A 14,212-nucleotide genomic window follows, 5' to 3' on the forward strand; every position below is an offset into this window, starting at 1 on the left:
AATCCGTGAAAAAGCATGTCATGTCTGTTACTTTAGCTTTAACAACAGTGGATTTGAAATGCAATGCCAAGTAGATACTTCTCAGCTCTGACCTTGCTTAATTTTTCTGTGTATTTGATTTTATTCTGTAACCTTGAAAGTATTCTGCTCTAGCTCTTTTCCTGTCTTATTATAATTCCCTCTCTGTTGTCTTTGCCTGTGCTTTTTCCTCAGCCTTAACCTCGATGTTGGTATCATCAAGGTCTGTCTTCAAGTCTCTTTCTGTTTGTTGTACCTTCTGTTTAGGAAATATAGTTGTTACCCCAAGCTGCAAATTCCAGTCATTGGCAACCTCACCCTCACTCAATTTTCTCCTCTTCCATACTTCTTGTGCCCTGTTAGCAAGCATTTGAGTCTTGCTATATAGCAAGCTTTGTGATAGGCACAAAGTGTCATTTTTTAAACGTCTCCCATGACACCTTACAGTCCCTGTTATCACTGCCTTTGGTCAGGCTCTGATAATTTTTTTGGGGGGGACACTTCTGATTGGCAAACACTAATTTAAAGTCCACTCTATGTGAAATGCTATGCTGAGCAACGGAGATACAAAAGTGATCAAATTTACATAGTAATAGGAGCAACTAACAGGTATATGTAATACCGGTTATGTAACTTGGGAAATTTGATCTCATGCTATGTATTCCATAATGTGCATAGTAACACATTAGAGCTGTGGGCAGTTTTACATGGCACAAAGAAATAGTTTGATCTAGTGCAGGGTGGAGTACTGCTGGGTGCCAGCACAAGATAGGCAGCAGTACCACATGGAGGGATATCCGTTTTTTTTTAAAGATTTTATTTATTTATTTATTTATTTATTTATTTATTTATTTATTTATTTATTATTCATAGACACAGAGAGAGAGAAAGAGAGAGAGAGAGAGAGAGAGAGAGGCAGAGACACAGGCAGAGGGAGAAGCAGGCTCTGTGCAGAAAGCCAAATGCGGGACTTGATCCACTCCGGAGCCTAAGGCAGGTGCTAAACCGCTGAGCCACCCAGGGATCCCTACGGAGGAATATCTTGAGTGCTATTTTTCTCTTTTACCATGATTGTTATTTCTCTGTGTCCTATCCGTTTGTCTTGCTTCAGTGTTTGTGTCTTCTTTTTGATGTTTTATAATCATTACTGGAAAGCTACTTGAGTGCAAAATTGCATTTTCAACTTACTGAAAATGCTATTTGCAGAGGATATTCCTTAATGGAATGGTTGTAGAAGACGTTTGCACAATATACATAAGGCACAGAAGTACTATAGGAGGAATCTATTGTGAGTAGGTCAGGGAGGACTTCACAAAAGTGATCTAATTGAGCAGGGCTTTGAAGCTGATGGGACAGAACAAGAAGATTCTGGAGAGTAACACGTATGAAGCCATCAAAGTATATGTTAGTAGTGAAGTAATTTCTTCCCCCTGGAGTATAATGGACAAGGGAGGCTTTGGTTGGAGGAATGAGACCAGAGAAATAGTTAGGGGGCTATAAAAGATCCAGAAGGATTTTGCTTGCTAGGCTAAGGAACATGGACTGTGCAGAGCTACTGAAAGCTTTGAATCAGAGGAGTGACGTAGATTTGTATTTTAGAGAGAAGCGCCAGCTTCAGTGAGAGCTGCCCTACATTTCATCCTCTCTGTAGCAAGAGTCAGCTTTGTAAAAAACAAGACTGGTCATGTAAATCCCAACTGAAAGCTTAAGATGACTCTTAAGATCTCAAAGTCTGATTTTATGCCATTTCTGTGAGGAAATTTACTGTTTGCTCTATCTTGAACACTTTTTCATCAGACACCCACATGGCTCACTCTTTCATTGTATTTATGTCAGTGCTGCAATGTAACATCAAAGACCCTTCCTGGCTATCAAAACGAGCACCCTTGTCACTCCCCAGTTCCTTATCTTGCTTTATTTTTCTTCTTAACACTTACCAGCCCCCCAAATCAATCAATCTCTCTTTTCTTTTCTTTTCTTTTCGTTTCGTTTCGTTTCGTTTCGTTTCGTTTCTTTTTTCTTTTCTTTTCCTTTCCTTTTCTTTTCTTTTCTTTCTCATTCATTCATTCATTCATTCATTCATTCATTCATTCATTCATTCATTAATGTGTCTTCCGACTGAAATGTAAGCTTCATGAGAACAGGAAACTTGAGTATGTATTGTTCACTGCCAAATCTTCTGTGATTGGCCCATGGTAGGTGGTCATTGTTGCAAGAATGTGGCCTAACCAGCTTTCTCCTTCTCTTTTCCCTTGTTCTCTGTGCTTTACACTCCACATAGGGAAGATCAGTTTTTCAGGCCTGCCTCCTCCTAAAATCCTGTTCATCTTTAAAGGCCCATCTCAGATACCACCTTGTCTATGAAAATCTTTGTTCAAGCCTTTGCTCACATACTTTGCTCCTGTTACACTTTTTGAATGTGCAGAAGAAGAATGTTTTCCTAGACTACCCAGGACATGATAAGTGAAAGTAAATATTTGTGTTAACAAGTAATTAACCAGTAGAGAATTACTCAGTGAGGTAGACACGCATAATAGGTAAAATTTGAAATTTAGTTGATTAATTGAAGAAATTTAAGGTGACTTAAATTTGATTATAAATGGAGTATAATTAGGGGAAAATAGAGAAACAGTCACCAGTTTCTGTTAAGTAGGCAATTATACAGACAGTCTGGAGAAAGTACTTGATTTATTTTGTATATCATATACTTTACCAATTTATTAACTCTTATTTTTTTTAAAGATTTTATTTATTCATGAGCGACACAGAGAGAGAGAGGCAGAGACATAGGCAGAGGGAGAAGCAGGTTCCATGTAGGGAGCCCAATGTGGGACTCCATCCCGGGACTCCAGGATCACGCCCTGAGCCGAAGGCAGTTGCCCAACCGCTGAGCCACCCGGGCATCCCTAACTCTTATTTTTGTAGAAATAACATGAACTGTAATAAAAATAGAAATATACAAGTTCTAGAAATTATTTGTTAGGAACAATATAAAAACATTAGCCTTTTATATTGACTTTTTAATTAATTTTTTATATAAAGTATGATTTCACATATGCCGTTGAAAACAAAGTAGAAATATTTTGTTTTTTGCTTTTTGTTTTGTTTTGTTTTTAAAGATTTTATTTACTCATGAGAGATACAGAGAGGCAGAGACATGTGCAGAGGGAGAAGCAGCCTTTCTGTGGGAAACCTGATGCAGGACCCCGAAGGCAGATGCTCAACCATTGAGCCACCCAGGCATCCCTTAGAAATATATTTATTAAATCAAATTAATAGCACTACACTCAGGTCAATTTCTACTTTTTTTAAGACACTGTAATTTGAAATGTTGAAAATGTCTTTGTCTTCTCAATAAAACTGGGAGGGGGAGAGTCTTTGATGTAAGAATACTCTGTACAAGTCTTAATTTTTCTGGCAAATGGAAAGGTACAGAAGATGATCTATTTTGCTTTTTAATATCCTCTCTATATTTCATTATGGGTATCTGATGATCTATAAATTCCCTTTAAATAATGAATTTCTGCTGTGAAACCCTGGCTAAAGCCTTTGTGAAGTTACTTAGTTTCTCATTTCTAAACTCAAGTTCTACTCCTAATCATAAATATCTTTTTTTTCAGATGAGAATCATGTTAAATGTTGGGGTTTCATTGAATTTTCTAATTGAGACATTAACTATGAAAGCTAATAATTAAGTAGAATTATTGACCAGTCCTAACAGCAAAATTTGCCAGTAATCACAGTTAACCTCTGATATCTGTCAATCAAGTATAAATAACCAAAGTCATTTTTTTTTTTTTTTTTAAATATCAGAAGACCCCATTAGATGGCTGGGCAACCATCTGGAAGTACCTGAAGCCCTTTGAATACTTGTCACTGACAGGATGAAAGTGTTAAATATAGGAAGCTAAGGGTGATAAAGATAAGCTTTTTATTTGGGGTAGCTCTTAACTATCTGCAGCACAAATGATGCCAAGATGCTTCTTGTAGAAGATAGCAAAGGAAGCATAATTTTCACATAATTTATTGCAGATACCTTTTTTTTTTTTTTCTTTTTGTAACAATGGCTGGGTTTGAAGAAGACTCCTAGTGGACTCATTATTGGGAATCATTATACAACAAATCTATGAAGTAAAGGAAGTATGACGCATATAAGATATATGCAGCATTTTCTCAAGATGGGATCATAAGCTTTTAATAAAACATGAAGAATTTTACCCACTCCCTTGTTTTTCTTAATCAAGATACAAAGGAGCATTTTGAAAGAATTTATATTAACTTGAAGTAGATTTTAGATGTTTGTTTTATTAGAGAAATATTTGAGGAGCTATAATGCAATAGAAATGTTTGCCTCATGTATTTTATTTTGTGATATTTTGTTTATTTTTCAGTGTCAAGCCAATCCCAGCTGAAGGAATCAAGTCAAATCCTTCCAAGCGACATAGAGACCGACTTAATACAGAGTTGGACCGTTTGGCTAGTCTGCTGCCTTTTCCACAAGATGTTATTAATAAGCTGGACAAACTTTCAGTGCTTAGGCTCAGTGTCAGTTACCTAAGGGCCAAGAGCTTCTTTGATGGTAAGAAGAAGTTTTGCTTATTGCTGTATAGTAACATTTAAGTGTTCCAGATTCATTCATCAAAAAGATGGTGCCACTTAAATGACATGTGGTATCATTCTTTGAAAATCATATGCTTAAATGTTAGGCCCATATTAAGTATGTCAGTTTTTAGTTCCACTTCTCCTTCCAATTCAGTTTTTGAAAGTTTTTCTCTTTTTTTTGATGGAATAAAACACTTATACTATGACATATTTTTGCTGATTCCCTTAAATATGTTTGTGTAGATATTTCATTCTTTAAAAATTATGTACACTTCTACTATTTTATGGTTACTGTGTATTTACTCCAGGAGAATAAAATCAAATTATTTTTCCAACCAAAAGAATATTTTAGTATAGGAATCAGTAGAATTGGATTTCAGTCTCCATTGTGCCATGACAAACTCTTTGTTTTTAACCCAACCAGTTAGCATCCTTGTACCTTGCTTTACTCAGCCATGAAGTTAGGGAGTTGAGCTAGCTCATGTTACCTTTCATTATTTCATAGTTGTAAAGTATTTTAAATGGAAGTTTTGCTTTGAAAATAACATTTCAGTGTATCTTCTCTTGTAAAATAATTCCTCAAATTCTCTTTTTATCTCTTTATATGTCAGAAGTAGATTTTTTTTTCCAGGAAATGTTTAGTCTTTTAAGTATATCATGTTATTTTACAAACAGTGGTAAAGAATTGTTGATAAAATCTCAATGGCCTATATCAGTGCTTTTACAGATCATAAAGGGATCTTGTTAAGATGAAGGTTCTTATTCAGTAGGTTTGGGTGTAGGCGGAGATTTTGCATTTCTAACAAGCTTTCAGATGATCCTGATACTGCTCCCCTAGACACATATAAAGATACACATTTATAATTTGTTTCTAGAATATTGCAAAAACAGTTATTTCCTCTTAGTTTTGTATTTAAATGGTTTGATTGTTTAGTCTGGGAATTTTTTTCTTTGCTATCTGCGTATGTTCTTTATTTTCCATAAAAGCTGTATCATTTAACAGTTGTAATTTGGGCAATATACGTTGATATAAGGATAATTATTTCAGGGCAGATTATATGTTTAAAGGTTCATAATGACACTTAAATTTTTTCTGGCCTATCAAGTCTTCGAATTTTCAATTTTCATCTACACCAGATCCTTCATCTTCAAGATGAGCAATGTGATATTCAGTGACGTGTGTGTACGTTTATCAACTGAATAGTCATTTTGTGATAGAGCTGAAACTAGAACCCCAGTTTCTAGATATCCTATGTTGTTTTTCCCTAACTATATCTCAGTTACTTCTCTTTTTTTTTAGAAATCATTTATTTAGCATAGTCCTAAAGACTTTACTCTGAACTGTGATTCTCAAAATGTAGTCTCCAAACAAGCAGCAATAGTATCTCACCTGGGAACTTGTTAGAAATGCCAGATCTTGGGCCCCACCCTAGACCTGCAGAATCAAACTCTGGCAAAGTGGTGGGGTTAGATGCATATGGAAGTTTAGAGTCCCTATCATAGACTCTAACCTTGAGGCTACTCCTGGCTTTGTGAAATGCTTATCCTTATCCTCAGCATTTGTTCATATGCAGTGCTTACTGCTTGACCTTGGCGGGGGGGGGGGGGGGGGGGTCCGTAACACATAGGATGTGGTCTCTGCCCTTGGAGAGTTTATAGTCTAGAAGACAGAGATGTTATTCCTTGATTCTGGCAAAGATGAATTTATGGCAGTCATTTTGTCTTTTCATTTCCTGCTCCTCTACAATGAAAAATCAAACTATAAATGTTAAAAGAGAAAAGAATGTATAGATTATGCTCTATTTAGAAGTAATGAATCGAGATTGAAGCAACTTAGTATGTAGTTAACTGCCATTTAAGTATTAACATAATTACTGTTTTCTAGGCAGTATGTGTATATGTATGCTAATTAAGGTAATGTATGTATGTTTAATGTATAAATTTATATATAAGTGTGTATATATATATATATATATTTAAATCATGATTAGACATATGTGTCCTGTTCAGTACCTCAAGTAAAGAAGATTTTTAAGCCTACTTTATAAAGAATGCTGTAGGTTAGCAGGGCTCGTTATGGAGTTCTTATTAAAAATTATTTCCTTAACTCTTCATTAATGAGTTTATTTTTTTTATTTTGGTTTACTATATTTAACAGAGGATCTTATTACCCTACTTGCTTCATTCCTTCATCAATTATACTACCTTTAATCTTAGGTCCTTTGCATTACTGCTTTTAAACTTCATTGTATATCAGAATAACCTGGAAAGCCTATTAAAATTTAGCACATTCTAGGGCATGCTCCTCTTAGGCTGATTCTGTGTAGTTTCTATGTAGAACCAAGGAATCTATATTTTTCCTATGCATCCTAGATGAGTCTGAGGCAATGATTTAACTTGGCTTCAATTATGCTTGAATTAGTTAAATTTTTTTTATTTGCCTTCAGAAAGACAAATCCCAATGTACAAAATTTTAGAAAGACTATAAATGTGTTTGCTTAGTTTTCAGTGGAGTGCATACCCTAAGTATTTTCTTAGGTTGTTCAATACAGGAACAGAATTAGATGGAAGGTGAAGGAAATAATCAGTAGAAAAGATCCCATAGTCTTCTCCAGACCTCTAGTGATCTAGGAAGGCAATGCAATATTTTGAAAGGACAGAGACAGTAAATTTTTCATGGTAATTCTTAAGACCTGAACAAATACTAAATGCTGCAAACGAGGAGACTTGGAGCATGCTGACTGATGAGAATTTTTCTGTGCAGTTAAAACCACTCTCCCACTATTAGGGAAATAGTATAGTGAAGTGAAGGGAAGCTCTAAGTGAATAACAGGATGCAAACAGGGGGTGTGTGAATTCCTGCGGAAAGAACAATATAAACGAGTAATCATACAATCTTGTTAGAAAGGAAACTCAGGTTTTACTGTAACAATAGATATTTTTCCAAGAAAATACATCTATTTATTGCAAGTTTAAATAATCCAGCTTGGGTGGATCTTCTTAAACTTTGGAACCATGACTCTACTTCTATGACTGACTGAAAAGCAGCAGCGCTTAAGATTTAAGGACACAAATATTTACCCATTTCTAATTAATCCAAACATTCTGAAATATAACTATGAAGTACTTGAACAAGACTTAGTTATTTTTAATTTATGGTAAAGTTAGAAGCAGTTTCTTCTACACTACTCAATTAAAATTATTTATAATAAATTTTGTAATTCAAGATTGCACTTTATTCTAAACACTGTGCAGGTGCTGAATTCACAAAAAGGAAAAAGAGGGAGAAAAAGATTTCTGCTAATAGCTCTAATAGTGTCTCAGCAACTGTGACAAATATAGTATATGAAATCCTTTAAAGATGGACCTATTCAATATTATTAATGCAGTATTTAGCATTTTCAAGGGAAGTAAGAAGATTAGGAGTTTGTTTTGGTTTGAACTGAAGAAATAATGGAGAGAATCTTTGAATGTTTAACCCTTGAAAACTCTTGAACTGTATATATTCTAGACAATACGGAGAATCGTCAGAGAATTATTTTTCCACTTTATACTCTGTTTACACTACAGATGAAGTAATCATAAAATTTTTCACTTTTATATTACAATACCTTGATTTTTCTGGTGCACTTAAAAGTACTATATATATTGCCTGTTTCACTAATTAGAATGGAAACTCCTTGAGGATATTATGTGTACTGCTGTATTTTAAGCAGTGACTTAAAACAATGTCTGATTCATAGTAGGTATTCAATAAATATTAATTTCACTAACTTATATCTGAAAAACAATGTAAAATTCATGTTGAAATTCTAGATTATTTATTTTAAAATACAGTTCTAGAGCTTAGTTTAAGATGTAAAAATTTTGAGCAGCCTGGGTGGCTTAGCAGTTTAATGCTGCCTTCAGCCCAGGGTGTGATCCTGGAAACCCGGGATCGAATCCCATGTCGGGCTTCCAGCATGGAGCTTGCTTCTCCCTCTGCCTGTGTCTCTGCCCCTCTCTCTCCACACCCCCGTCTCTCATGAATAAATAAAATCTTTTTAAAAAATGTTAAAATTTTGCTTTTCCCAGACAATCTGCTAGTAGCCAATTACAGTTATTGGTTCTATTAATAATCTTATCTTCTATCTATAAACAAAAGATGTGAGAAATATTTTATGGAATTATAGCCATAAAATTTCTTACATGGCCTCTGATTGGCTGGCTTATATAAAAACGTGTACAAGTACTTAAGAATGCAAATGTCAAAGCTACATACATCTTTTTAGGACAAATTAGTATCAACTGTACCGTTCGCAAATCAGTCCTGCCCTTTGCATTCGTTAGCTATCTCTTTGCTCCTTTGCCTTGTCTTTACGGGTATTATCTTGTTCGTGGTTCACTGGTTTCCTTCTTTGTTGGATGCTCCTTTTGTACCTCCCAGCAGTCTGGCAATCTTGGTACTTTTAAAATTTTTGTTAGCGTAGATGGAATGTGCAAATAGAACTGAGCATTTTTTAAAAAAATCACTCCCTCTGTAAATTTGAAAGATTAAAAATTCCAGAAGAAGGTGATACTTTATTATTAATTTCTACACAGTGGACATATGTAGACATGTTTTAAGAATTAAAAACAGCAATATATTAATAATGAGACTAATTAAAATAGTAAAAAGCTATTTAAGTTGTATTCAGTTTCCATAGTAACATTGCTCTTCTGTGTTATCTTTTATTTTCCCCTGAAGACTTCTCAAAATTATAGATCTTTGAAGTCTCTCTGTAGAATCTTCTGTGTTTTCAGAAAATAAATACCCCAAATCCAAAATTGACGATTTCTGATGTTGGTGATTAAGCATGATAAAGTGCCACTTTTGCCTCTCAAGACGAATTAAATCAGTCCAGACTTGAGGACTGTTAAATGATCAAATGGAGCTGTGATCTGACAAGTCAGTGTGGAATTAGGTCCTGGAAATACAGTCTGAAAGGCTAAAATCTTTAACATTACATTCAAACTTTTTCACCAAATTCTAGAGTGTTAAGATTAAACCTTGTTTGCTAATTAAGAAGTGGAGCATTAAAGGAAGTCACAAAATAAGTATTTGTTGTTGCACAAAATGGGTATTAAACTCAAATACCATGTACCTCTAGAGGGAAAAATATCTAATATGTTTAAATAACTTAAGGACTACGATCAATAATAATTTATTCATGGAGACTAGGATATGCATGTTCACAACCCAGCATTTGAAATTGGTTGATACTAAGGGAACAGCCTTTTTCCTCCCGTGTTGTGTCCCTTAGTACCAGTTCAAATAGTGGACATTGGCCTTGTTGACCAATTGGAATCAGGATGGTAATGTTTTATTCTTAGAGTAATTACAGCATATAAAAAATTTTGAGTTAGATTTCATTATCACTTTATCATCATTATGTAAGTTTTAATTGTTGTTTAAATTATTACTACTTTTGGAGAGCATCCCCAAAATTTAAAATATGGAAATGACTCTTTCATATCTCTGCTGAGACACAAGTATCTCATGAGGTAGAAAAGGCAGAAAAGTTTTCTTTCAGTGAGGCAATAGTAGGGGTCAGTGGCATGTAATAGTTGTTATTTCAATGAAATAATCATAGTACATATTACATCACTAAAATATAATTATTAACTGTGAGATCTTTTACATCTTTCATTATTATATGTAAGTCCTGGGTTATTCTTTGTGACATCTTTATAATTGGGGTAAATAAATTTAATCTGTGGAAAGGAAAACTTAGAAATAAGAAGGAGATGATTTTTGTCTAGGTTTCAGGAAGCCTGACAAAAGTGAGTTTGGGGATCTGAGTTTCTAATTCCGAACTCCTGCATTATAAAGCTGTCACAGGGAACAGTTTCTGGTTAGTTTAAAAACTAAGGAACGGGGGATCCCTGGGTGGCGCAGCGGTTTGGCGCCTGCCTTTGGCCCAGGGCGCGATCCTGGAGATCCGGGATCGAATCCCATGTCAGGCTCCTGGTGCATGGAGCCTGCTTCTCCCTCTGCCTGTGTCTCTGCCTCTCTCTCTCTCACTGTGTGCCTATCATGAATAAATAAAAATTTAAAAAAAAAAAGAATAAAAAAAAACTAAGGAACGGGGTAGCCCCAGTGGCCCAGCGGTTTAGCGCCACCTTCAGCCTGGGGTATGATCCTGGAGATCCAGGATCAAGTCCCACATCGGGCTCCCAGCATGGAGCCTGCTTCTCCCTCTGCCTGTGTCTCTCTCTCTTTCTTTCTGTCTGTCATGAATAAATAAATACAATTTAAAAAAAAAAAAACTAAGGAACGTAGTTCTTGAACCATTTACACTCACTTAAAATAATCACCATTTTATAAAGTGTAGTAATATTTACATATTGGGATGTTCTAAATTCACAAAGGCTAAAAATGCTCTGAGAGGAGAGGATGACAACAGTTAATTTACATGATGGGAAGATCTAACATTTATTCGACCTCAGTGTTTACCATAGATCTTTGTTGACTTTATTTTAAATTTAAAAAATATCCACGCTCTTTTCTTGATCTTCCTTTTTTAGTTATTTAACAGCTCCCTTCCAGTTCATTAGGTTTTCAAAAGAGAGCTATTGTGTTTATTCATCTTCAGTTTGTGTGTTTCTCTAGATTTCGATCCTGTTTTGGTATCCGTGTAACACAGAACACTATCTTGAGAAGCATATATGCAAAGAATGAGCTTGAACAAGCAGAGAAATGAATTAAATAAAAAGCCCTTTTGAGCATTTAAGTTTTATAAAGTTTAATAGGTTTATATGTGTGCTTTTCATTCATGGAATTTGTATGCTTAATTTCATCTGCATTGCTATAATTTTTAAGTTACTGAACACTAAGTAGTTTATAAACTTTCAGTATAACTCTATCACAGCAAATGTGATTTCTTAATTCTAGACATGTCTATAGTAGGTTTATTTGCCCAAAATATGAACACATTTGAAATCATCATATGTATTGAGTTTCTTTTGTCTATGGTATTATCTACTTTATTGTAATTGAGCCATATTTTCCAGAATTCACATTCTAAAACAAAACTCATTATAACATTCATGATAGCTTCCATAACTAAAACTATAAAATTTAATGATTCTTTTAATTAAAAAAAAAGATTTTATTTATTCATGAGAGACACAGAGAGAGGCAGAGACATAGGCAGAGGGAGAAGTAAGCTCCCTGAGTGGAGCCTGATATGGGACTCAATCCAGGACCCCGGGATCATGTTCTGAGCCAAAGGTAGATGCTCAACTACTGAGCTGCCCAGGGACCCCAACATTTTTGTTTTAAACTAAGATTGACCATGAACAGGTTCAGATGATCATAAATTGATACCTTTAGTTGTCTTTTTTTTTTTAAAGGAGGATTACCATTGAGGTAATATTAAAGCCGGCTAACTTACAGCATTTTTTCCCCTTTTCCACCCCAAGTAAGGATTTTAAATGTCTATAGTTAATTTGATTTTTTTGTGTGGCTTTGTTATCTGGTTAATGGAAATCTACAACATCTTCCTGTTACAGAATTTTAAAAAGTGTATTCACATAGAGTAGAGAATTAATCACTTTAAAGCCTGTAATGAAATGCAGTTATATTACCACTAATCATTTTATTTAATAATCAGGTTTATGTGTTATTTTTAAATCATGCTCTTACAGCTTTTCTACTTTCGGACCAACCATTTTTAGTCAGTAGTTCAAATTCATTTATTTGTTCATAGCTGGAGATTTAGATTTTGGAGTCATTATAATATAGTGGGAATAATATTCTAAATCATAAAGTGAATAAAATATTCCAGAGACCACATAGAATAAGAGGAGAAATACCAGAGATGAGATGTTTTAAGGATGAGCAGAGGTGGAAGAAAGCAAATCTGTATATATATGGAATATAGAACTCTTCTGAGGTGACAGTTTGCTTAAGGATGCCTTCATTTGGTGTTTCAAGTTCTTGAATTAGAGGGTCAAAAGAAGATTGCACATGAAAATATAAACTAAAATGAAATTAAAGTCCATACAGAAAAATCATAGTATTACAGGAGTAATATTATGGTCCTTGATTGTCCTTAGAGGCCAGGAAACCATTCAGGTGTTTGCAGTGGGAGGTTGAGAAAGGAAACAAGCAGTCACATTGAATCAATTTAGCCTAAAATTGTATTTAATTATTCTGGTTTCTTCTAGCCTTAAATTTTCTCATATGGTGTGAGGTGCCTTTTATGGTCAGTTTTACAGATATTCTTTTGTCAGCTGGATTCTTGATAGTATCCAGTGTTATGTGTCTGGTCTCTATGTTAGGGAGGTTCCTTCTCTGTATCTTAGGATGGTGGAGGGAGATTGTCATCTAACAAAAGCACTGGTAGACAGGAGACAGACTAATCCTGTGGCCTTTGATATGACCTTTAACCTCACTGTTGCTCAGGGTCTTTATCTTCTCAGCATGGACAGTAAGAATGCTTGCTTGCCCCAGGTTTTAAGTTTGTGGTAGATTTACCCTAAAAATATGAGATGTGTGAAGTCAATTTTATAATTAAAATTGTTACATAAATTATAATTATTTCTTGTGGAATAGTGATATTTTACTTATTTTCATGGATGATTTTGTGGTCATTGTTCAATATGCATAGAGGCCTTTCAGACCATTCATATCATATCATCTGACAATCTCTTGAATTCATTTTGTATTTTGATTTAGAGATGGAAATTTGCTAATAAATTTTTTAGCTTTATAGCATAATATGTAATAATTTATATCCCCATATTTCATTTTTCAGAAGTGGCACACACTCAAATCTAGAAAATCTGTTCAGGGAAAGGTGACATGGCTTGCTTTGGTGAAGATATAAACAGGGCAGTGTGCTACTTGTTCTATTTGTATACATACAGTATTTTTGTTATTTTTTGTTTCATTCTTGAATTATGTGCTTCTTTTTTATCTTTATAAAATTGGCATTGAGTTATTTCCTGAAGACATTCATATTAAGAGCACTCTTTAAGTAGAGGAATGATAATTTTAGAAAATAATAAGGGAATGAGATCTGGAACATTTATAAGTTATTTCCAAAATTATGAATTTCCAATAGTGCAAACTGTAAGCCCCCATCCTAAACCTCCTAAATCAGAAATTTTAGAGGGTGAAGTCCAGCAACAGGTATTAATAGCCATAGCTTTCCTGGCGATTCTAATGTCTGAAATTTTGAGAATCACTGCTCTACTTGATTAAATTCTGCTACAGAATGCAATTTGAATTCCACTCTTGTATGTGTGGAAAGCTCAGTGCAACTCATTCCCCACTGAAAAGGTAAACTAAGCTGCTGTTGGTTTTGCTAATTCAGAGACCTAATATAGTTACAATAGAATTGTGTATAAATGTAAAACTGGGAAAATGTTAAGCAGATATAGGTCTAACTTTTAAGGACTTACTCAGCTTTAAAATGATGTTTTTCAGATTTGCTAAAAAGAGAGTAAACTACCAGTTATGCAACCTACATTCATTCATAAAGATACAGACTAACATTTGCATGTTTAAAAACTGAATTTACTTTTATTCTGCCTTAGTGATTAGTAATTTCTAGGTAGAAAAAAA

The 14,212-nt window shown here is 34.4% G+C and overlaps 1 protein-coding gene across 1 annotated transcript in view; it reads left to right on the plus strand.

Annotated features, from left to right (window-relative positions):
• AHR (aryl hydrocarbon receptor) overlaps nt 1-14,212 on the plus strand; it is a 49,793-nt gene that overhangs the window by 7,491 nt on the left and 28,090 nt on the right. Inside the window, exon 2 of the mRNA XM_038557017.1 lies at nt 4,410-4,597. Coding sequence (XP_038412945.1) covers nt 4,410-4,597 — 188 coding nt within the window. The remainder of the gene's footprint in view (nt 1-4,409; nt 4,598-14,212) is intronic.

Source organism: Canis lupus, chromosome 14, assembly GCF_011100685.1.
Source record: "Canis lupus familiaris isolate Mischka breed German Shepherd chromosome 14, alternate assembly UU_Cfam_GSD_1.0, whole genome shotgun sequence".
Classification (NCBI taxonomy): Eukaryota; Metazoa; Chordata; class Mammalia; order Carnivora; family Canidae; genus Canis; species Canis lupus.